This window comes from Necator americanus, chromosome I, assembly GCF_031761385.1.
Source record: "Necator americanus strain Aroian chromosome I, whole genome shotgun sequence".
In the NCBI taxonomy this organism is placed as follows: domain Eukaryota; kingdom Metazoa; phylum Nematoda; class Chromadorea; order Rhabditida; family Ancylostomatidae; genus Necator; species Necator americanus.
In genome coordinates this window covers 19200079-19224520 of record NC_087371.1, presented here as the reverse complement: position 1 = coordinate 19224520, position 24442 = coordinate 19200079, and the positions used below count along the sequence as shown (strand labels likewise).

Below are 24442 nucleotides of genomic sequence, written 5' to 3'. Positions count from 1 at the left end.
TCTTGCCTCTTTTGTAGGTAAATATTCTACTCCACTTATGTCGAGAGAGCTTGATTGAAATAACCGAGTATCTTAAGAAATTCTATAAAATTTGACAATTCTTCCAGCCTACAATAGCGCTGGTTTTCAATTTCCTCTACAACCAGTAAAATTTTCTCTTTGAGCTAATCTTTTCCTTACTGTTTAATTTACGTCACGTCCCTCTTTTTTTACTGTTTTCGGTTCACACATTTTCCTGCAGTTTTTATTCACCGCTCAAAATAGACTTCCTCTGTGTAGTGTTTTTCAAAAGATTTTTTTTGGCGACCAAATAAAAACGGCGTGATAAACAATAAATGGTGGCGGTAACGCAGAGCAGATATTGTCGGAATTTGCTAGTGGGTTGTAAATGGTGAGTTCTCGGTTAAGGTCTTACAATCTTCTTTTTTCAGGAAGAAGATATCTTGTTCCAATCGACTGATCGAGTTCCTGGTTCTAGTCATAAATCTGGCCAAAATTTTCCTAAATTTTAGCTACCCTGCAACTTTTAGTTTGCTTTGTTCTAATCTCTTCGTTTCCAAATTTCAACTCCTCATCATGAATACTGTTTTGGAACATCACTACTTCCTCCGTGATATCTGATCTTATTTGGCACAATGAATTTCTATGTTCTGTACTCGACCTTTTTCCAGCACTTTAAATTTTCGCACATTTTCACACATTTTTACAGTACTTTCTGTGGTACTTTATATTTTGCTTCTTCTCTCTCTATTTGCGTTTGGTCTGCTTGTTCATATCTTTTTTTATTGGCGTAATCGTATTTGAAATAACCTTGGGTTTAGCCTGTCTTTCTTATCACCTGCCAAAGCAGCGCTCGCAAATTCTTTATTTTCAGGCAGTTAGCGAAAACTGTCTTAGATATGACAGTCGGTGACGTGGTTGTAGTGACGGGATTTGGACCATTTGGAGTGTTCACTGAGAATCCAAGTTCACAAGTTGTCGATCTGCTAGCTGAGAAGAAGATCCCAGGTGCAAATATCTGAACTTTCTTTCCATCGCGTAGGTGAACATTAGCTTTGTAAGGGATGTTTTGGCAAACATCGACCTGAAATGAGTCAGGATTTGATGTCTATGCGGTTCGCTGGTGGAGTGACGTTTCCGTTCGCCACTAAGACCACTCGCGCTAACCGCTACGTTGCGGTTATGACGATGATTTATGGCTTAAGAGTTTTGCTATTCCTCAATCGTTGTTTCGATAGTTTTACGCAGTTAGATGCTGAACTTTCTGGGATGTTCGGATTTAGTTTTTTTTTTTGCATTTATTATAACTCTAACTCTGCCTCAAGCCATCTATCAAGGATTATCTTTAATCACATCACTTTTTGAGGATTTAAAATAATAACCCTTAGTCTGTTTCCAAATCTTTACAAAAAGAAGCTACTACCCAACTCGTTGGATATCTAGTTTTTTCCCCGCCACAAAAGAAACCTCTCCCTACTATCATCGTTTAGAGAAATAATTCTTGAAATTTATGTTATCTGGGATTCTGTTAGAACTGCAGAGGCCATAAATTACGCTCAATTTTTGCCCCTTTTGAATTTCTAACAGGCGGATGTTAAATTATAGTTAGGTCATGTTCTTGCTTATATCGGCGATGATAACTGTTTGGTTGTTAATCCGGGTAAAATTGGGTTTGATTTCAACATTCACCGAGTAGTTCTATCAAAATTTCCCTACACATCGGGAACATTTATGAGACTGCTCAAAAATTGCTGAAAAAAGTCGACCGCGTGCTACTGATAGTCATGCTGCTCAGGTAATTCTATCTTTCTGGGAGGGTTTTTTTTTCGAACAAAAAATAATTTTAGGAACTGCTTGCTGCGAATATCTTTGCGTGTGAGGAATAATGCAGTGTAATTTTGTTAAAGAAATTACAGGAAATATGAATAAATAATAAGTATTCAAAGCCTAGCTAGATGCAACTGATTTTCGTAGTTCAGCTTTTAAGGGTTAAGAAAAGGTTAAGAGAGAAGTTGACCTATGTGAGCAGCTATTTTTAGAACATTCGACCTGTCTTCGCTTTTTCCTTTCTACAGGGATGTGGAAAACGTGTTTAAAAAAACTGTGGAACGACCTTTTGCCAAAACAAATTTTGATGGCATTTGATGGTGGTTGCCAACCACCCACAACTGACGCATCGCTTGGTGCTGCACCCTGAGTAAAATCCTCTGCACTTTTCGATCCCTTTATGTGGCATAGCGATTGATTCTCTGCAAGTTCTTGCTGAAAATCAAGAAGATTGGGCAAAGCTAAGCTCAAGAACGATACACCTCGGCGAAGATGCGGGCACTAGCGTAAGGCGATAATATCACCCAGGAGATTAAGGCAAGTAAGATTGCCACTCTTTGAGTGATTGAATGTTGTTGAACCTTCCTGAGATGCTCTAACGAAACTCACAATAAGGACTTCAGCTGAATGTACGTATATTAGATTCCTTTTCTGGGGCTACTGATGCCTATTATGATCTACTGATTCTCCGGCTCTGTTGGGCATATGAATCGATGCATTAGATGCACATTAGAAGCCATCACAGATTTTTGCTTTCTTCATTTTCACAAAGTCTAAGTCATTATGCATACAGAGTGGGTATTAGGAGTTGTATTGCTGCAGATGCTGCAAATTGTCAGTTGAATCGATCAATATTTAGTCGTACGTCCGTGCATTATTTCTGGCTGTCTTTTCTGCAATATCCTTCTTATTTTGGTCTATCTCATGGGATCGAGTGTACGCTCGCTTGCAATTATTCTTGTATTATAAGTAGCTATTCTTTGAAAAGTGATATAAATGAAGTGGATGCATAACGCAACTCGTTTTGTAAGACTACTATTTTCTACTTACTATTTGTTCTTCGTTTCAATTTAACGAACAGAAATCAACCAAAAATCAGACCCTTGCTCTAAATATTGGATTCTCCGTTTTTGCAGTCAACACATCGAAAATTGCTTCCGAGAAATTTGTGGTATGGCCGAACCGGGTCACCCATGTAGACTTCCGTTTCCAGGATTCGATGGGAAACTGGTGACTGAGAAGATGAATGTTACATATGCAGAAGTTGAAAAAACTGTCAAGAGGATTTGGAAGGACCATAATCCTAAGGTAGGGGTAAACTTTCATGCAAACGTTTGTTTCGAGGTGTTCCTTCTATTAATCTACCAGGAAATGGCAGTGAGGGATGAGCCAATTTCAAACGTTATGTAGGTGAATATGGTCTTACTTTAATTTTGTGGACAGTGAAAGATATCTGTAAGTGTACGCATTTCCTCCGATATTCAGAGCTCTGATGTAGCATATGGCGACGAGTTATTGTACGTTGAATTAATGCTGATTATGTCTTAGGTAGATCAAACATCCCGAGGTTACCTTTTTCCTTCTTGCGTGCTGTTATTTTCAGTTCGTTTCGGGACCATTATGTTTGAGTTTACATAGTAACTGAATGGTTATTTTTCAGTTAGTTGTACACATTGGTGTTCATCCCTGCAACCGTCACATCAAATTAGAACGCCGTTCATTCGGACGAGGATATACTAGCTACGACAATGACGGTGAGTTTTGGCCTCCTCTTTTCTCAGAGTTCTCACATTAATAAAAAATCAGTTTACTTTCATATGCATATCCTTTATTTTTTTTCCAAATTGTAGCTGCAGTACACTTCTCCTAGGGTGCGTTCCAATTGACAATGTCTGCCCAACTTGTACCGAATGCTCAGATTTTATTCTCAACACATCTATAGACTGTTCTTCAATAGCAGCTCAGGTTTCTGATGAACTCGGATTTAAAGACCTAAAAATCACTGCTTCGGATGATCCTGGACGGTGTGTTGACATTTTATGGTCTCTCTTGATAAGCCTAAGCTCCTAGCCGAATGCACTGCTAGTGCATATGCACTCTCTGAGGCATAGAGATAGAATCACAGATGAAGTACAAGTGATGAAAGATTGTTGACCAATCTTTTTGGAGTTTGTCAACCCGTTCAACTTCTCTTCAGATTCGTTTGAGGTTTGTAAATTCGTTTCTGGTCTACAGAATATTTTTGGGTGGTCATCCGATCTAAAGGGTCAGTGTTTTTTCTTCCATGCAGGTCTGGTACCAATTTATTGATCCGGTGGCGATGGTGTGGTTGGGCGCTTTCAAACCGTATACTCGCGGAAGAACCTCGTAGCATCGTGCTGCACCCGCCTCTTAGAACTAGACTGTAGATGTAGTTCTATACATATTTCGCATCACACCTAACGAGCGTTTTAGGACATTCAAGCCTGTGAAGTTTTCTTTGACATCTGTTATGTATTAATGTAATCCCTGTATTAATGTTTTGGTAATTATGAAATTATCCTCTAAACGACTAAAAACTTAAAGAAAGATCAATTGATCATTTGGAGAGAAACTGAAACTATTTATTCTGTCCTTGACAATCTTTTCCCTACATTTTTTAACCCACTATTCTCCTTATTTTACTGGATTAAGTTTGGTTAACACATAATATAGAATGAAAAACATAGGGCTATTCTTTGTAAGATTATCTATTTTGTAATACTCACTTTATAGTGTAGTGGAGCCCCATGATTAGCATTGATGATGCCCACTCTAGATTTGCAGAATTGAGTATATCCTCAAGAAAAGTCATCGTTCCTTTTTGACACATATTGATCTGGTGCAACTGATAAAAGATAAAGGATAATAAGAATAAGATAAAGGTTAAAGGATGTAGCTGGCGTATCGATCCGTTTGGGATGTGCCTACGTTTTTCAATCCGAAATTGTCTTAAGCTTTATGAACGCGTCCAGTATCTACAATGATTTTCGAGGTTAGCATTGTATAAAGGAAAAAGTTTCTGGCGTTAATCAATCCGCTTCGGATGCGCCCTCACGTTCACTTCAGAGTCGTTTGAAATTTACGAACGTGTAACTGGCCTATACAATGACTTGCGGGGACTAACCGATGTGTCAAGTCAGTGTTTTTATTTTCCCAGACAAGCCTGATACCAATTTATCGACCCCGGAGGGATGAAGGGCTTGGTGAGCACCAGGGCGGATTCGAATCTCCTATGGATAGTGCAGGAAGCGGAACCTCTAACCGTTACACTACACCCACCTGTAAGGATTGTATTTACCAGACAAATCTAACGCCAGCTTGTTCTTGCCATAGTCATTAAAGAGGGCGGGTGTAGCGCAGTTGGTAAGAGTTTCCGCTTCGGCTGCAAGATCGATCGGTGGTTTGAAGTCGTCTTAATGTCAATCAAACCTTTCATCCCTCTGGGGTCGATAAGCTGGCACCAGTTCTGTCTGGAAGGAAAAGAACACTAACTTGACACATCGGCTAGCCCCCGCAAGTCGTTGTACAGGCTAGACACGGGTTCGTAGACCTGCAACGTTTCTGAACTGAAATGAGAGGAAAGAATGAATCGTTGGCGGATTCTGAGCAGATTCAACAATACCATACACTTTATCTCTTATCCTTCTTTTCATGGCTTGGTCGGCTCTAAGGCGCTTATTGTATATTGTAATTCCGTCGTCCATCTCGTTAGGCGAACACTGATCGTGGCTTATTAATGCCCTGATTAGGTACACAGCCAGGTACACATCTATTATCGTCGCTGAAAGTGTTCAATCGGGTGAGCGCGATGTAGCTTCTATTGCTGTACGGCGCAAAGAAGAGGGAGTTTATACTGGAAAGAAGAAAAACGTGCGTTAGAAGACGCGCCATGCACATACGGTTGAATATATCTGACATTGCATACACGTGTGTGGTACAAAGATTGACCTAGTTTTTCTTTGAGGTAAACACAATTCCAGAAAGTAAACACATTGTAGGTACTTGTGCGCTTATTCGTTCTACCTATCGCTTTCTCACGACGAATCTCGGAGTCTCTTCATCCACATACCTCCATTCGATTCTGCCTGTACACTGGAGATGGTCACTACTGCAGTGCAAAACACTATTGTTGCTATTCTTAAGACTTTAGACTGATATATGAGAGAGTTTGCTGCCTTCTTGGGCTCGTCTCCAACAAATTTTGATTGTTATGAGTTTTTTTTTTAATGTAGGTACGTACGTACTTTACTGTGATATTACTAACGTCTAACTAGTATAAATATGTTGTTGAACTAGATGCTGCTATTTCTCATAGGCGGAGATTCTATTATACTACTCTGCTCTGTTCCTTCATCTACTTCATTCTACTTTCTACTCTTTAGGAATTTCATTGTGATAAGTTCTACGTTTACGCACTTTCTTCTACTAAAAAGTGAATGGTAATTATATTCTGAGTAAGTGGAGAAAAGTAAACTGCGTACCCCTCGATGATCAAAACAAGACCAAAACATGCCATGTTTAGTCAAATTTTACCACATGAAAACATTTTTGCAATAGTTTCTTGCTTTGTTTAGTGTGTTCACCTCCTGATAACGAATATGATTCTTGTCCATTTTCACTTCGGCAGCTTCTTCCCATAATTGTGTCATTACGTCCGTAAGGCTATTCTTCTATCATACTTCCACGCCCTAGGATTTCTCGGGGTAGGAAGTGTTTGAGTGGTATAAATAAATACCGATAAGCAAAGTGGGCAGAAGCTGTCCGATTTCCTCTGTTCTCGGTGCTTCGAGTCCGGCAATGTACTTTTTGCTTGCAGAACAAATCCATAGCGTTGTTAAAGGCATCACCCCACGAATCTGAGGTGGTGCAGATTTCAGGTGGAGTATTCGTATACAGGATGGGAGACTACGGAGAGGGAGGTGATTCCATCCATTTCTTGCTAATTGCCGTAAAAAACGGCCCGGAAGATGCGGCGCGGCACAAGACTGGCGCGCTCCAATCGAACCTCCTGTACAAAATGGTGCGCCAAAACGAATGAAGCCGTATCTTCCGGGCCGTTTTTTTACGGCAATTAGGAAGAAATGGACGGAATCACCCCCCTCTCCATAGTCTCCCATCCTGTATACGAATACTCCACCTGAAATCTGCACCACCTCAGATTCGTGGGCTGATGCCTTTAACATATGATTTGTCACTGCTGTGTACTGATGAGGCAAAATATTATTCAAGCGTTCACTTTGAAACCTTCGAACAAGAGAACTCAAAATGAAGCTGAATTATAATTTCCATTAAAGCCTCAACGAATTACTTCCTAATTTTCACTTACTCTTCTAGATAATTTTTTCCATCATTTTAATCCTCATGTAAAAGATCCCCTTGAAAGCAGAGCGGTTTTTAACTCGTTTGAATGAGCACGTAGTACTTTGCTAATGGATGGATTCGAGCATATGCACAATTTGTTTCAGAAATTACATGACTATCACCCACACGCAGGGGTACGGTAGAACGGTGGCGCCGCGACGACAGAGCATGAGACGGAAATGGCAGTGATTTTATTCCTTGACAGAGCTATGAAATGTAGCTGTACAAGTAGCTTTATGCTGGTTTTCTTCTCTGTCGATAAAGATACTTTCTAAGACTCACTGGTTTGATGTCACTTTGCAAGCTCCTCTCAAATGAGATTTTTATTGTAATTAGTGAAATTAGACTTTTTCGGGGAGAAGAAATTCAATGGGGAAAGACTAGTCTCAAACATCACATATGATGTAGGCACAATATGGTCGTCGAGATGAGTGCAGCACGATTGCCGCACGTCACATCATTTCTGTGATCGACACGCATCCGCTCCGTCATACTGCTTATCCACCTTCACATGCTCGATGCCCACTGCAGCTTCGAGCAAATCGTCGTCGGAAGAGACTATTTATTTACTACCAACATTCACCGAAAAAAAAAACATCCGCACGTATGGTAATCGTAACTCTGTCGGACGATTCTTGTGAGGACTTGCCACCGCGCACCTCACTGAAATGTATACGCAAAGCACATGCCCCCATCTGCATTTTAAAGCTGAATGCAGAGTTCCGCCTGCACCGGTAGGACGCTTGCGAAGCGAAAAATGCGAATGAAAGCACGCATGTTTTGCCAAATGTCGTCGTCGACAGGAAGAGCGTTTAATGCAACCATCATAGCAAGCTCTTCATAGTCGACAATGGATTAGCAAGATGGTCGTTTTTTTCGCAAGATCCTATCTCGTCGTCCTGGGCTACCGTTCCCTGGCTCTGGTAGAAGTCTGCAGGCGGCTCAGTCACGGTGTCTTGCTCTGCATCTTGCTTTGTCCAGTGCGCAGCTAGTGAGTGTACATTCCAGAACGAGGAGAACGAAAACAAAGTGGTTCCTTTCGGATGTGGAAGGACTACGGCTCAAAGCTATTAAGGGATTTATACTTAGAATGAGGTCAAAACGACACGAACCACAGTGCAGTTGCGGCTGCGCTGTGGAGCGCAAGGGTAGATCATATGCCTGAGAGGAACATGAAATGTTGGGGAGCAAAGAAACATGGATCCATAGAATGGCATCGGCGAAAACTTGTACTTGCAAATTGATCAGTTTTTGTAAGCACTGTTGACTCCTTTTCTTTTTCTGGCACGGAAATGAGCGGAGTTCAGACATTGCATACGAGATCACCAGCTCTCTAAGGCACAAAAGATAGCGGTTGTGAGCTTAAAAGTACCAAAGTCAGTGGAGGTAGGTTCCAAAGTGTACAGGCGGGCCAAAACGACATGAAGCACGGACCGTTGCGCAAGCGGCTGCGCTCGAAGCGGTGCGGTGGAGACAGGGATTGGAATCGAGGTGCAATCAAGGCGAACTGAGAGATGGGTGGCGGTAGGGAGGACCCTTCCTTACACGATTCTATCCGCTACGCTCCACCGCAGTGCTTCGAACGCAGACGCTTGCGCAACTGTTCATGCTTCATGTCATTTTGGCCCAACTATAGCTACCACATCGTTCACTCAACGAATGCGATAAGTTAAGATGTCATTTCTGCCGAATCAGCCACATTTTGGAATGAATTAATAAATAAGAAACAGAAACCGGAGGAACGTCATCAATGGAAGGATTATCATAGTGCTCCGAGTGAAAAGTGCGCTTTTGTAATGTAGCGATCCTGTGGAAGGGAATCAGGGAATAAAAATAAGAACAGTCGGTTTTCATGGGGAGGAAGTTTTCCATCGTTTAAAAACAGCTCTTAGAAGAGTACTTGTAAGAATGAAATATCGTGGCAAACCAGTGCAGTTTAAAAAACATGAAAAATTTCGTCGGTTTTCCGTCTCGTAATAGAAACTTCACGCCTTAAGAGGCTCATTTTTACTTTTTTTTCTTTCATTTCCTGATTTTCCACCTCAACCACATGCATGTACGGCTGTACCTCCCAATGTTTCCTCATTTGATCTCCCAACACTTAGTTCGATGGAGCGATATAGTCGCAAAGAATTGACTCAACTTATATTCATAATTAATTTCAAGTTTTGTAATGATCTCCAACGATTCACTTGCAACCTTGAGAAAGAACGATAATCCATCAGGTACCGTTTTGAAACCGTGAGAAAAATGTTAAAACCAGATGACGATTCACTCCAATGTTCCAATTCCCTTGCTTCAATTCGAAAGTGATTATCTGACCTGGTTATTGATGAGGAATTGTATTCAGAAATGATAGTACAGAACTTTAAGGAAAGAAGTTCATCATAACAGATTGAATTGGCATATCTGCAATGCTCTTTTTCTAGAAAGGTGGTTTTCAAATCGGAAACAAGTAAAAAAAAAGATACAAATCAGTTCCTTTAAAAATCTCCTACTAAAAATTGTTTCTGAATTTTCAGGATACATGGACCGAAAACAATACCGGAGCCTTCCAAACACATATTGTATTATATTCAGAAACAAGCATTGAATTGAAATTTGGAAATGAATTGATAAAGAAAATGCGTGTGGATAGCAACGGTCGACGACGAATTCCCCGACGGAATTCTGTGTTACTTTTTACCAAATGGATTCAACATACTAACAAAACAAATTAAAGCTTTGAACGCTAAATTCTCATGGGAAATTTAACGTTCAACAGTGCGGTTCAACATGAAGACGACGTAATTTCTTCTTCGTAATTTAGTAAATTCTTCAAGTTCTCGTAGATTTTTCCTCTTGGCATCACCACGAAGTTGTTAAATGAGAGAAATCTCCAAGACTAACCATTCCTGAGTAGTAAGGATGAATTGGGAGCATCACACTTCCACTGCAGTTTTTATCATGTTTTTTTTTTCTGTTGTGCAGATTACCGCAGCTCGGCAGCTAGCCAGTGGAACAGATTCTTGGTTTGAACTGTGTACTTGAACATGCGTACTCGTAAAGATATCTTCTTTGTTTCTCGATCCTCTCCTGAGATTGCACCAAGAATTCACCATTTATCACTAAATTTAAATCATTGAATGATCGTATTTACATCTATATTTAAACTTATTCACATTTTCACCTGTAAGTTAATATTTATCATTGATAGAAGTATTTCTTTAACGAATCATTCTCCATAGATATCTTGAAGATTTTGAGTTGAAGGCAGCTCTTCACCAGTCTACCTCAATTCCAAAGCCTCCAACCTTGAATTTCTCTCCAAAGCTATGAGAATAAGCTTACTCACCTTTATGGGTGCAATATCAGCATAGATTTTTCTGCAATATGAATGGATATATTCGCATAAGTACACCGCTAGCAGGAATTTCCTATGTTGAGTTTTCTTAAAGGCAGCGTACCAGGAAACTGGAGTGATGCAGATTTCAGGTGGAGTATCCGTATACGGGGTCGTAGATTATGGAGGCCGTGGTGGTTCCGCTCATCTCTTCCTGAATCACTGCAAGCAGCCGGCCCCTGAATGCTGTTTTTTACAGTGCCTTCTATTGCAGCGCGCCACCCTTGCACGCGTAGCGTCCCTTTCTGCCTATCGGGGCAGTCCGAATTGATTTTCGACGAATCGCAGAGCGGAGGCGGCGCAAGGGGTGGAGCGTCGCAACAGATGGCGTCGTACAAAATAGCATTCTGGAGGCGGCTGTTTGCGGTGATGCATGTGGGAAAGATGAGCGGAACTTCTCCGTCTCCATAATCTACGACCCCGTATACGGATACTCCACCTGAAACCCGCACCACCTCAGATTCTCAGTTTTATGCTGCCTTTAACCAGTAGGAAGTTTTCAGAACGGTGTTTTCAGGAATGACAACGGAATTGCTAAACATCCCTCGCAGATCAGCATCAGATCAACATTCATCCAGAAAAGTTCTAGTTTACCTGACAAGGCTACTCTTTACATTCACAGAATTGACGGAAAGATACCGCACAAAGTGGACTAACGGTGATATCAACTGCTCACGTCTGTGCTGAAGATGATGTTCACTTTACGCGCTTTCGTCTCATCATTTGTACGGGTGCAAAGAGTTGCACCGTCGGTTAAAGTGAGGCCTATAGTTTTTGATTTTTTAAGTGCTGCTTCGCGTCTTCAATCCCATTTTTGGGCATACATCCATAGGTGAAGGTTCATATCTGTTACGGGAAAGAGCAACGAACTACTCCTTGAAAGCTGCCTCCAGACAACTAATGTTAGCTGCGATTAAATTTTTGACTAAGAGTTGTGTAGGAGCTTGTTTGAAAAGGCATGTATAGCAACGTGTCGATGGCGAATCCCCGGATAAAATTCAGTGTCATTTTTTACCGAATGGGTTCAACATACTAATAAAACGAATTGAAACTTTGAACGCTAAATTCTCACGGGCATTCTAATGTTCAGAAGAGCGGTTCAACATGAAGGCGACGTAATTTCTTCTTCGTAATTTAGTAAGTTCCAAGGAGTAGTAAATTAGTTATGAAACTAGTTAAAATTTTTCTGCAAAGAGGTCCAGAACACAGTTCCGTTTCCTTCTTATTGTAAAGCAAGAAACAGCAACTACGCAAGGATACGATAAGTAGTTACTGTCTCTGCTCCTCTTCAGTGGTCCCTCGGAAGGCTATAGAATCTTGCTCAGTGGTTCTTATTCGAAGATTTTCACTGTAGGATCATTCTGCAGTACTCCTGTGAGAACTGAATGAATTTATCATTCGAATTGATAAAAAAAGATGAAGAAAGGTAGCCGCATCGATCGAAAGGTGGGGTAAGGACGGGAACGTACGCGACAAGGGCATGCTCTTGCGAACGTATTCGACATGAGATCGCCTTCAGCTATCGATTGATAGTGTATGCTGGGAGCGCTCTCCTGAAGGGAAATCTTGCAGGAAGTTGAGGATATCAACGACCTCTGAACACGGGGCGAATTCGTCTACGTCCCTTCGTCTTTGTCATTTTTTTTATCCCAGCAACCTCCGAACTGGGCATCATTGGCGGAAATAAACACGGAGGAGCGCACCGTCACCCAGAGCAGCTCTAACTGAATTCGAAATGGAGTAAGGGAACTATGATCTACTTTTTATATGCCATCCGACCAGATCCGACGATCTTTTTTTTCCCGCTGCCGGTGAGTTCCTCTACGTCTCTATCGTCACGCTGTCATGTCTGCGCTCTGCTAGTCTACTTTTTCAACCATTTTTTCACTGCTCGTGCCTCTCGCGCGCCCGCCGCCCCACACAAAAAACCGTCCTAGACCCCGTCCCGCTTTGCTTTTCCCGATTTTATTGGTTCATTTGGTTGGTAGACACTGTATCCTATGGCCTCTATGAGGGGCCGGTGCTCATGGAGACGAGCCACAGTCTGCACATTCACATAAAAACTGCGTATCGATCCGTGCCGGTCTCGTTCCCATGAATTTCGACTCTTCGATCGCATAGATGATCTAGAAGACCTCGAAAACGGCATTGAACTGGATGTATTCGTGTTGAGATGCTACAGCATGTTGTTGTTTCGTTACTATTTTTTATTTGAGGCCGACGCGGTCGACGGGTAGCTTGACAGGACAGTTCGACAGCTCAGCTCTCGTCTGTCCACTAGTAGATTGACTAGAGATGCTCACAGCATCCTTCTGAACACATCAGGTATGAGCATTGTTCGTATTTGTCCCCTAACCCCATATCTAAGTCCTGACGTCATTTTTTTCTCACCGAGTCTCGCGCGCGCTTATCGAGCATTTCGCGTGGTTCAGCGTAAAAAAAAACTACTCTATGGCTAGAACTAACAAACAAATGGATGTACATGGCCCGCTACTAGTTTCATAGAATCATTTTTAAGGATGAATTCAGTTCATTGTAGGGAGTTATGTGCGCTTGCAGAGGGAAATTGTAGGCAACGTAGAAGGATTTCAAGTCGCACGTACACCACTTATTCTCAATTTAGGCTAAATTACTCACGATTCGCAACACAAAATCGACGATGCAACGCATGGATCCCCGGAACGATGACGGGGAGGGGGCGGGACAGAAGGGAGGAGGCGGTGCGACGAGCAACACGGTCCCATTCACTGGGGATGGGCAGGACTCATTCAACGCCAGCAATGGATATCATGTAAGTGGTTACAGATAACTAGGTATGTATTTGTAGTGCACCGCTGGGAAGTACTGCTAAGTAGTAACTCGCCTTATAGAAGAGAAATAATCTTGAAAGTTGGGGATAGTTGAGTTTGTCTGACATCTTACTTTCACATTACAATTATTTTCAAACTTTGGTACTCAACTAGTTAAGTTTTCAATTAAATGACAAAATCTTTTCCGTGTTGTCCTCTCCGAGATGATGGAAGTCAATATTTGAAAAGGATTTGAATTATATGCTGGAGAAGGTTTGGGAAAGTCAGTGACGGTTCATAACCAACAACGTGAATCTGATTTGTTAACTACTACGACCCTTGAAGATGAGGACTCTGAGAAATTTAGTTTATAATGGCATTATGATAGGAGGTTAGGTGGAGGATAAGAATGAAGTGCAAAGTTATGAGCAACGGTTATTTGAGCAGGTCTTCGGGTAGGTGTGGATTAGACCATTGCTTCTTGCTAATTTTCCCAACACAAGATATCATGTTGTTTTTTCACATGCAATACATATACTTTTTACATACATGACTGCGCAGCAACTGAAACAAGTGTATGGTGCTGAATTTTTCGTTATAAACTGTCGTGAAGAAGAATCTTGGCAAACGCCATGTACATAGTGGATTAAATCTAATGTAGAAAACCCAACCTGTCCCAATACCCAACAAGAAAAATTTGCGTTCCACAAAGAACGGTACTCAAAAAGCATACAATCGACAAGACAAGAATTGCTTTTAGTTGCTGCATTGATCTCGTTATTTGCATATAAACTCATGGAAAAATAGGAAAGAAAATTAAAACAGAAAAGAGCGATGCCAGCAAAAGCAGCCAGGAGACAGCGCACCAGATATCAGAACGTCGAAGGCTGACGGCGGGATACGATAGAAGAGAATCTTTTTTTGCAATTCACCGATTGGTAAATTGTCAACGTGAAGGTTGTTTGAGTGGAAGTTGAGCGATTTCAGGGTAGCCTTTTCGAAACACCGCAGTCGCTCCTCGCCTCTCCACAGTATGACATGTTCTCATCGCCGTTTCGATCCCGTTGCTCGATCTGTCAAAAAGACATCCAAGGGCAGCATCGACAGTTCTCTTGCTCACATAAGTTCGTGCTCTTTCTCTGGCTATTCCTTAGTATTTGCCTATCAGAGCTGCTGTAATCCAAGATTCATTGCTGACTTTTATTGCCATTAAAAAACATGATGGAACTAACGGAGTTTTGCACACAACGTCTGCATAGTCGTTTTCAAACTTTTTTATTTATCTTCGACATGAACAATTCGCTGCTTACAGAATTTGTGGACAGTGCTGTTCCTTAACGGATAGTCGGAAGTGCCTGATTTGCTTTGCAAATGCGGGCACCACCCCATTTCCTCCTTATATGTTCCTTTCTCCTCCCCACACAGATCACCCTAGCGGTTAGTTTTGCTGTTATAATAATCTCTAAGATGTTTGTGTAGTATTAAATTATTACGCAAACGAAATTAAAATGCAGAGCTATTGGACAGTTCACTTTCAATGCATAAACATTCCATTGGCTCGTATCAGAATGGCTTGGCGGACGGCCTTCAGGTAGTTTTTTTTCTTTTCTTCATAAGAGGAAACCGTGTAAGCATTGCCTGGATTTGAGTGTCCTTTTCAGAACATGAACCTCGGTTTGGGTGACCTATCGACACCTCTAGAAACCTTCAATATTTGGGATAACCGTTCGAAACTCTCTACCCCAACGCGCGGTTCGTCATCGAAAGGAATAGTTCTACCAGAAACGCCATTACGATCGGAAGATGATCATCCGCCAGTGTTTTCACCTAACTCGCAATTGGTCAATACTTCCGCTGTTTCTTCGCCACTTCCGATGAACAACCCGCTCAACGTGACAACTCCACAACGTCCGATGTTGCCAACATGCGCAACATGCGGCGTAAATGCAAGGCAAGTTGGTTTGAGATGTACAACTTGTCTAGACATCGCTTGTTATCAGTAATTTCACTGTGCAGAGATGCTTACTTAGTCATCTTTCCACTAATACCTCAATCTTTTTCGGGAGGGGCAGTTTGCTTTTGGATACGTTTCGAAGCTTTTGAATGCTATTTCCACGATTAATAATTAGTTTCGTGGTATTCAGAAGTATTTCTTCTAAAAACTTGATGCTAAGACTAATGCTAGTACAAAATTTTACCAATCAAATGAAAAGAGATGCAGATGAAATCGGGCAAAGTCTTGAAATTGAAACTATTTCTTTCGTGTTGCTTTGAGGGTGAATTCGCGGTGCAATTTTCCCATCTCTGAATACTTTGTACTCTCCTTCCAAGTATTTCTAAAGTCAATTGTTGCTTAAGTGAATTTTTAGGGCCGAAGCGTTCTGTGCAAATTGTCGAGAATTACTTTGTGCGGTATGTGTTGTAGCCCATCAAAGAGTTCGGGTTACTCGTGACCATGTCGTCATTTCACTGCAACAACTTTTGTGCCACATGGTTGGTTTTTTCCTTAATATTTTTCCCATTTATATTTTCATATCAAGCAACCACTTTCTATGAAATCTATATTAAGACTGCGACGGCTTTCGGTGCTGCAGAGGACGGGACTATAGGAGAGTCATCAGATTCGTCCCCGAGAGCGCTGTCAGTCTGTCCGACACACGATGCAAAAGTTTTCTGCTCTTGTGAAACATGTGGAAGAGTACCTCTTTGTGCACATTGTATATCATTACACTCCGGACATCATATAGCACCACTAGGTACTTTTTATGGACAGTTCACATGTATCCAAAGCGAAATACAGTTGAAAATGTACCTCGCAGTGCTAGCTTTAGATATTCTTTTCCCTAAAATTAATAGTGGAGGAGAAATTTGGGGGAAAATGTCGTTGCGAGGGGGAGCACTCAGTGGCGCTCTTATTTCCCGAAGCTCTAACGTACTTTTTTCTCCTAGTAACTTAAGTTTACATGTCGTAGATCCTCTAAGACTAATTAGGCCTTAAGGCCCCGATTGATTTGATTATTTACTTCGAGAAATAAGGGCGCCAATGAGTGTAGAAAGGAACACTATACTAGACAGAGAATTTATTGTGCGACCTAGAAAGCTTGACAACAATTTTGATAAACGAACCCACGAAAAAACATTTGTTGGCGTTCAGTTTTGATGATCTTGAAACCTTTCGCTGGACTGTTGTGTGGAATGTATACCTGAAAGTATTGACAGCAATGATTACTTTATCACACTCGTTAAGTGCAGTTGGTATCGATGATTCTCCTCCTCCTTTCGTGAGGATTGTGCAGAATTGTCGGAGATCATGTGTTGACTACATAAGCTCATGTGACAGCTGTGCTGTTACTACTTGTGCTGTCCTGAATATAGCTAGTCTTTTCTTGAATACGCTATAAAAGGCAATTTTCCACATATCGATGACTTTTTTATTTATCCTTTTGCATTAGTATTACTGCTAATTCCTTGGATATTCATAAGACTAATCGTGTAGAGTGAGAGAATTGAGAGTAGACTCTTATCACAGTCTCAGCTTTTCTGCTTTGTTCAAAATGTTTGACATCATTGTACTCATTGGTTAGTCGATATAATCTCTGGTAATAATTTCAGGTGACGCTCGTACTTGCATAAATTCATTGCTGGCTGAATCTCGGCGCAACGAGCGAAGTATCGAAGAAGCGATCGAAAGTGTGCGAGCAATGTCAGAAAGAGTTGATGCGAGTGTACAGGTTTGTCTTCCTTTCTCATCTCTGATTTTTTCCTAAGAAACAAAGTACTTTTTATATACATTAGCTTTCGTCTTTACAGGCGGCTGCTTCTGAATTACGTTCACTAATGCATCTTCATATGAGTGCTCTCGAGGAAAGGAAGCGGGAGTTACTTCAAAGAGTCGATACAATCAGGCAGACTAAAACAAAGAATTTGAAAGCACAAGCGGAGAATTTGGCACTTGCCAAGGCGAAATTTGCTCAGGCAATCAGCTACACACTATATTTTCTGTGCCAAATAAAGATATCTGTGTACTATTCCAGACAATAAAATCGGTAGAATCTGCCACAGCTGAGGAAGATAACACACATTTAGCTAATGTTTTCCAGGATTTGCTTCAGGTGCGATTTATCTCAGTATGATCTCAGGTGATTCTCGCTTGATTTTTTTTCGAAATCAAAGGAGTTTTTAGCGCTGCTACCACACTAAAATTGTTCTGGAATGATTCCAAGAGTAACACTCTTTTTCTCTCACTCGAATATCTCTAGCATAATCCTTAATCGTATCTTTCTTCTAAAGTTAATCTACCAGATTTAGCTGTACTTTCAACCCATTCATTTGGTTCCACATGAGAATGACGTTGTCAAGTTTGCGGTACCGGACAATCAGCTTCTGTCACAGTATGTATTTTGATATATATATATATATATATATATATATATATGTATATAATTTCTTGAGCATTGAATAGTCGAATTTATAGAAGCACAATTTACAGAATTAGATCTTTGGGTGAGTTGGAAAGTGGACCTTGTGCTCGGCTTTGTCATCTCATAGGGGAAGGCTACAAAAGGTAAATTCTCCTTCCCGTTTGGAATTAATTGAAATTTTTGTATGCTGAATTGTAGACCAATACGGGAGCGCCAGTGCATTGCATATGTGCAAATGCGAGACGCGTGTGGAGAGGTAGTCCCTACGGATCGATCTGATGGAAGTGTGCGGGACGTTAGCGCTACAGTCGTTGCTCCTGACGGCCGTAGTCTTGAAGTGCACATAGGGTAAACAAAATAGGCTTTTTTGTTTTACCAGTTGTGTTGAGAAGTCTGATTTCAGCCGAAGTGAAGCCGATGCTGGCGTTGTTGGGATTGCTTACTTCCCGGTTCTTGATGGGCAACATCAATTAGATATCCGCATTCGCGGAGTTTCCATAAGGTGGGTACTATATGAGAGATTTCTGTTTTAGCAACATTCTGTCTCACTTAAAGAAAGCGTACCAGGAGATTGACTGTATTAAGATCTTGCAACGAATAGACTGGTCCAGTGGTGTAGCTCATGAATATTAGTATGAAGGTGTTCTATTCCAATTACTAATTCAGAAAAAGGTATATGAAACAGCTTGGATTGCACCCGCGTTCCCGTTAGTACAATGACTGAAATCCACCACTCGTGTAAGATTGTGCAGTTTGTGGAGCTTTTTCTGATTATTTGAGTTATATTTACTAGTTAGATTGGAAAATGGCGAAATTACTTGCATTTAATCACGCTATAAGTTTCATCGTAGCATGCAGCCAATGCTGTTTCTCACTTCTTTTTTGTGGATTACTCGGCGGAAATGAACGTGATAATTTTCCTTGAACTTCTTGAACCACACCCCTGCCACAATCTTTTTGAGGACCGGACGATAGAGCGTTAGTCGTCCTCTGGTTGATTACACTTCTTCCACAGTCTTTCCTGCTACCTTTGTTGGAAATAGAGGAATCTTTTCTAAAACTCCAAAAGGAAAACGCGGTGAGCGTCATTGGACGCGCAATTGAGACAGTGATGCTAGGAGTATCCCGTTTCACGCAAGTGAGGGACGGGATTTGAAGTTCCCTCCTACGTCAGCGATCGAAGACTAGAGACGCTGCCGCGTTTGCCAAGGAAAGTAAAATAAGGTGGACCGGACACGTGGTGCGCTTTAACGACAACCGTTGGACCACAGCCGTAAGCGACTGGGTTCCTAGCGATATTAAGTGCACTACAGGAAGACGGCCGACCCGATGGTCAGATTTCTTCATGAAATCCTTCAAAGAAAATTATGATGCTCTTCGTGTCCCACGCGAAAGGAGGAACCACTGCGCGACGCTAGCATGCAATCAGGACAAATGGAAGAATTACTGGCGCCCTCTCGACCAGTTCGAAGATCAACGGGAGTCAAGGTGATCATTAAAGGCATCACCCCACGAATCTGAGGTGGTGCGGATTTCAGGTGGAGTGTTCGTATACGGGATCGTAGATTATGGAGTGATCCATTTCTTCCTAATTGCCGTAAAAAACGGCTCGGAAGATGCGGTTTCGAGCCCGTGCGCTATTTTCTTCCGATGCGCTATTTTCTTTAATGAGTTCGGCTGGAGCGCGCCAGCCTTGCCAGCCACGCGCCGCATCTTCCGGGCCGTTTTTTACGGCAATAAGGAAGAATTGGATTAATCACTCCCCTCTCCATAATCTACTATGCCATATACGAACACTCCACCTGAAATCCGTACCACCTCAGATTCGTGGGGTGATGCCTTTAATGACATACTGGCTACTGTCACGCTGACGCTTCTATTGCAGGAAGAGTTAAAGGTATCACCTCACGAATCTGCAGTGGTGTGGATTTCCGTTGGCTAATGACTATACGGGGTCGTAGATTGCAGAAACAAGTGGGATAACGCTCATTTCTTCCTAATTACCGTTAAAAAATGCAGGGCGTGCACAAGGGTCGTGCTCCAATAGAAGTCGTCGTAGAAAACAGCCACCCTAGTGCACGCGCCGCATCTTACGGTACATTTTTTTAACGGAAATTAGAAGGAAATGAGCTTTAATCTCGTTAGATCGACTAGACTCACTTTGTTTCCCTTTATCGCCGTATTAGTTGTCACCCGAGTAGTAGGCCAAAATGACATTTTTCTCAATCGACCGTATCCTGTGTCAATGATCGGCCCACATCTCTATTAATCTTCCTTTCTGAAGACTAGTTTCTTTTCCTTCCCGGTTTACTCAACATTTGTCCCAGAAATATGGCAGTGATAACTTGTTTCATTTTTCTAGTGGTTGTCCTGTTTCCGTTGAAGTTCGCCATGGTCGTAACTACTCGGAAATTGCTGCGCAAGGAGAACTGTTTTCTTTTGGAAAGGAAGGTGAGTGCATAATTATTTTTCAAGGGAAGATTATTTGTTAACGTTAAAATATTGTAAATGGTGATCAAATATTGACGTTAATCCTGGCCACTACTACATAAATTTTTATTGCACATGATTTATGCAATTTTCTAGAGAATTCAGGGCTTTTGGAATTCCAGGTTCTGGCGATGGTGAACTTTGCCGACCATGGGGAATCTGCGTCGACTTACGTGGACGTGTTTTGGTTGCAGATCGGAGCAACAATCGTATCCAGGTTTGTTTCGTAATATAATTGAGGTTTTTTCCTCTCCGTATCCAATCTAGTTAATTTATCGTTCTCTAGATCTTCGACCGCGATGGTGGTTTTCTTGCAAAGTTTGGTTGCGGTGGGACTCGTCCGGGGCAGTTCGACCGCCCTGCAGGTGTAACCGTTAACACAAGAGTAAGCGGATAATCAACATGTGCCTTTCTTGTTCTCCAAGATTAGCTCTCTTTCAGAACAATATTGTCGTAGCTGATAAGGATAACCACAGGATACAAGTATTTGATGAAAATGGAAACTTCTTATTGAAATTTGGGGAAAGAGGCAGACCAATTGGTATGTTCAACTATCCTTGGGGGGTGGCAACGAATAGTCAGAACCATATTGCGGTTTCTGACACAAGAAATCATCGCGTCCAGGTGAGGTGGTGATGCAATGTTTGCCTCAAATGAGCATAGAAGAAATGTTTACTTATAGATATTCAATGAAAATGGACAGTTTATCAGAAAATGTGGTTTTGACACAGCCTTTTTCTACAAACATCTTGATTCTCCTCGTGGCGTCTGCTATTTATCCGATGGTCAACTTCTCATCACGTAAGCATCTCTTTCTTACACTTCGACAAAAATCGCTAGTATTTTTTTAAATTTGTGCAGTTTATGAGCATCAAAAGAAGAATTTTCTTCGCAACAATCATACTCACAATCGTCTTCCTTTTTGACAGAAGTAGCATGCTTTTTTGTGCTCATAGATCCACATTCTCTCTCAAGATGGTGAAGTTGGATAGAATTATACAGATGCAGCTCATAGAACGTACAATCATACATACCTGAGATAGTCGGAACCGGGGTTCTGATTACCACTTTTGGGCGGTTGGCGAAGGAATCCTCATCGCGTGAGCTGCACCCCATGAGCCAGACACTTTCACCTGAGGAGGGTTCTTCTCCTCCCTATCGTATCTATGCAATATCGCATATAATATTGTCAATAATTAAAGAATTTGGTGTTTTTCAGTGATTTCAACAATCATCGATTGGCGGTGTTGTCGTCTCGGGATACTCCAGAAATGAAAGTCTATGGCAGCGAAGGAAGTGTTGAAGGAATGTTCTGTCGTCCACAAGGAGTAAAAGTCGATCCGGAAGGTCACATACTTATATGCGATTCGCGAAATAATCGTATACAGGTAAATGTCTCTTTGGTTGGATGGATTTTTGAAAATACTAGACTTACTTTTAAAGTGCTTAGGACAAGACATTGAATTAATATCGAATTTCTGCTGCCAGAACTCTTACTTCTGTAATTATCTATTTTGTCTGTCATTTCCAGCACTTGAGCAGCTTCAATACGCCTTTTTTACTTGAAAATTTGGCTGTCTTCCTCAAACTAGCATTTCCAACTTTTTTTCGAGCGAGATATTCACACTAATTTTTGAAGAATCAGCTGTAGCGCTGAAGACATTCGGAATTTGTTTGATATCGATGATGTTTAAGGTGTTCTCCGGCGATGATATGCGCTGCATTGCGGTATTCGGACAATCATCCTCTTCCACTGGATTTGAGATGCCGGCCGAGCTGCCTGCACCGTTCCGTTCTGTCGGACCTACACCATTCCATGCGGCTAACACTCCAACCGGTAGCGCATCTCTGGATGGTGCTTCGAGTGGGCCTCGTCCACTGTTAGATCGCCCTACTGACGTGGCCATAGCCCCAGACGGACGCATTTACGTGGTAGATTTCGGTAATAATTGCGTACGCGTGTTTTGAGCGAATCGTCCTGCTCACAACTCCTAAGATGTGATCTTTTCGTTTATCTCAAGGTGGAACCTGGCTCTAAGCCAACATTTGTTTTGTACTGTATCACTAGGTGAACATATGCTATGCGCGCTTTGAGCCCTCTGCTTCGAGTTTCGTGCCCATCGCTTGTTCTCTTCTACAATGTGATTCGATGCGCTTTTCTATCTTTTTCCTTCTTCTTTTTGTTGTTTTGTTTGTTTTGAGTTTCAGATAGAGTTTATATTCGTCATCATCAACCCTCCGGTTCGTAATCCGTCCACTTCCTTTGCTCATAGTGCCTGGGCCTGTCGCTCGCTTTTGTTTCACGACTGATCTGCGCGTGAATTATACGTACAGTGCACGTGCCCAGCTGTGTACGAAGTCTCTCGCTCTCAGTGTTCTTTGTAGTAACCTTCTGCCTACCTCTGCCCTCGCATTCTAGCGCTGCGTAGCTATTTTATTGTTATAAAGGCGATCTACCTGCATACAATCACTTTTACCTCATCTAGTGCGAAACCTCGTCTTTTCTTTTAAAATTTAGCCTCATTCATGTTCGCTTTTGCATTCGAGACTTCCCAGTGTGTTTTAGCCCTTGTACCACATTACAGAAATACGATAGCCTCACGTTTCCAGTTCAGCACATCCCCACGTTACTGGAAAGCAGAGTTTGTGGAGAAAATTATGAGCAGCATCACACAACGTCCCTCAGTTTTTGCTATGCCAGTGTCTAGCATCCCCAGTGCTCAGCGCCGCGGTTTTGTACATTAGATTGCGAGGCCTCGCCCATTTCATCGAGTCTAACTAGGGCCCTAATGCCCTTAACTGTGTGTCTGTGTGTTTGTATCGTTGTCTCGAATGCTCGAGGTAGATGACCGTCGATTTGACCGTTTTAGTTTTTTTTCGATCATGGATACCCTGTTGTGTTTGTAATAGCAGATTCTTTATGACGCTATGCGTTTTAACCGTTGTACCCGGAGTTTTGTTCGAGCCCAGTTTGTGACCCAGTGAGATTTAAGTCCCGGTTTTAATCAATGCATGTCATACTGTAGTAGAGATGATGTATTTAATTAGACGACATGTTATTAAGCTAATTATGGTGTTCAATGTTATGTTTTACCTTTTTTATAATTAAATTTTTTTTTGTCCCGTTGTTTCTGTTATTGTTATTGTTCATTATTGTGCATTATACTCTAACAATTTCGAGGAAATCACTCTCTCAGCTAGTGCTAGCTAGTGGCGGCAAAATTAACGGTATGGTTTCGGTCTAAGTGATAAATTTTCCAGTCCGTTTTAGATGATACTTTGCTAAGAGTGGTGCGGTCCACAGATAGAATGATGATTACTAATGTGTTAGTGATCATCATTCTCTCTGGACGGGGATTTAGGAGAATCCGACATTTACGCTTCTCACAATCCTGGAGTAGCACTGGACAGCCATTCTTTTCAGAACGGACTCAAGTGTTTTGCTTTATTCGATCTGTGTCGTAACGTCCCCGTAAGGAGTGCTAAGACGGGGGTTAATCTGTAGAAAGCGTATTTTCTTCCTTTTAGTCAGGTGTGGACTCTATCTCTCATGTAAGATATGTTCTAATTAGGAAGAAATTTCTACAATCGTTTGAAAGACTTTTAGAGGATTACTCTTGGAAGCGACAACCAATTTGCTCAACTATAATGTACGTTTGGACCCTGGATCCTGTTATTCCTGGATAGCCGTTGTCAAAAACAGTTCATACTTTCGGATTTGTTTTGTGATGCTGAAGAACGAAATAAATCTAGAAACATTAAATGTTGGATATTTTTTCTTGCTTTCTTGAAGCTCGAGGTCTTTAAACTGTGCTCGAGTTTAGAACTGAACAGTGAAAGAAAATGAATAAACAATCGTTGCTTTTTCCATAAATACTTTTTTGAACAGCTAAGTGTTTAGAGCTGTTAGAAATAGGATAGATTCATTTAACATGGTCCGTACTGGCGAAGTTAAGAATCTTACATTTTTGCTTTTTAATAAGCCAATAATTTGTTTTTTTTTTCACTTCATCTTGGTAATCATCCCTAAAACTGCTATTTCACAGATTTCATCATGTTGTCATCGACATCTCTGCCTGTACCGCTCTAGAGATCTATAAGGTGACGGGTAATTTTGTTAAAATATTCAGAACTGTTCCACTGTTATTTAT

At 41.5% G+C, this 24442-nt stretch overlaps 2 protein-coding genes across 4 annotated transcripts; both read left to right on the top strand.

The window, feature by feature from the left end:
* Window positions 1-899: 899 nt before the first annotated feature.
* RB195_006178 (uncharacterized protein) lies at window positions 900-13219 on the top strand (the record flags this gene model as incomplete). 2 transcript variants are annotated; one of them, XM_064179107.1, is made up of 6 exons in its annotated part: window positions 900-1008; window positions 3041-3135; window positions 3488-3581; window positions 5847-5949; window positions 12837-12916; window positions 13215-13219. In XM_064179107.1, 6 exons carry the CDS (start codon window positions 900-902, stop codon window positions 13217-13219), a joined length of 486 nt encoding a protein of 161 aa, XP_064036094.1. The 2 variants fall into 2 exon arrangements, with proteins under 2 accessions (XP_064036094.1, XP_013306621.1); XM_013451167.2 differs by lacking the exons at window positions 12837-12916; window positions 13215-13219 and adding an exon at window positions 3698-3851 and having other exon boundaries at window positions 5847-6003.
* A 31-nt stretch (window positions 13220-13250) lies between these two features.
* Window positions 13251-23978, top strand: RB195_006177 (uncharacterized protein; the record flags this gene model as incomplete). 2 transcript variants are annotated; one of them, XM_064179106.1, is made up of 23 exons in its annotated part: window positions 13260-13382; window positions 14368-14504; window positions 14693-14817; window positions 14895-14971; window positions 15042-15331; window positions 15750-15873; window positions 15950-16136; window positions 16993-17111; window positions 17191-17355; window positions 17415-17492; window positions 17689-17771; window positions 17870-17944; window positions 18000-18149; window positions 18205-18303; window positions 20164-20252; window positions 20414-20508; window positions 20578-20676; window positions 20733-20915; window positions 20974-21092; window positions 21511-21679; window positions 21987-22223; window positions 23820-23823; window positions 23899-23978. In XM_064179106.1, the coding sequence occupies 23 exons, from the start codon at window positions 13260-13262 to the stop codon at window positions 23976-23978; spliced, it is 2907 nt and encodes a 968-aa protein (XP_064036092.1). The 2 variants fall into 2 exon arrangements, with proteins under 2 accessions (XP_064036093.1, XP_064036092.1); XM_064179105.1 differs by lacking the exons at window positions 23820-23823; window positions 23899-23978 and having other exon boundaries at window positions 13251-13382; window positions 21987-22259.
* Between the last annotated feature and the right edge of the window lie 464 nt (window positions 23979-24442).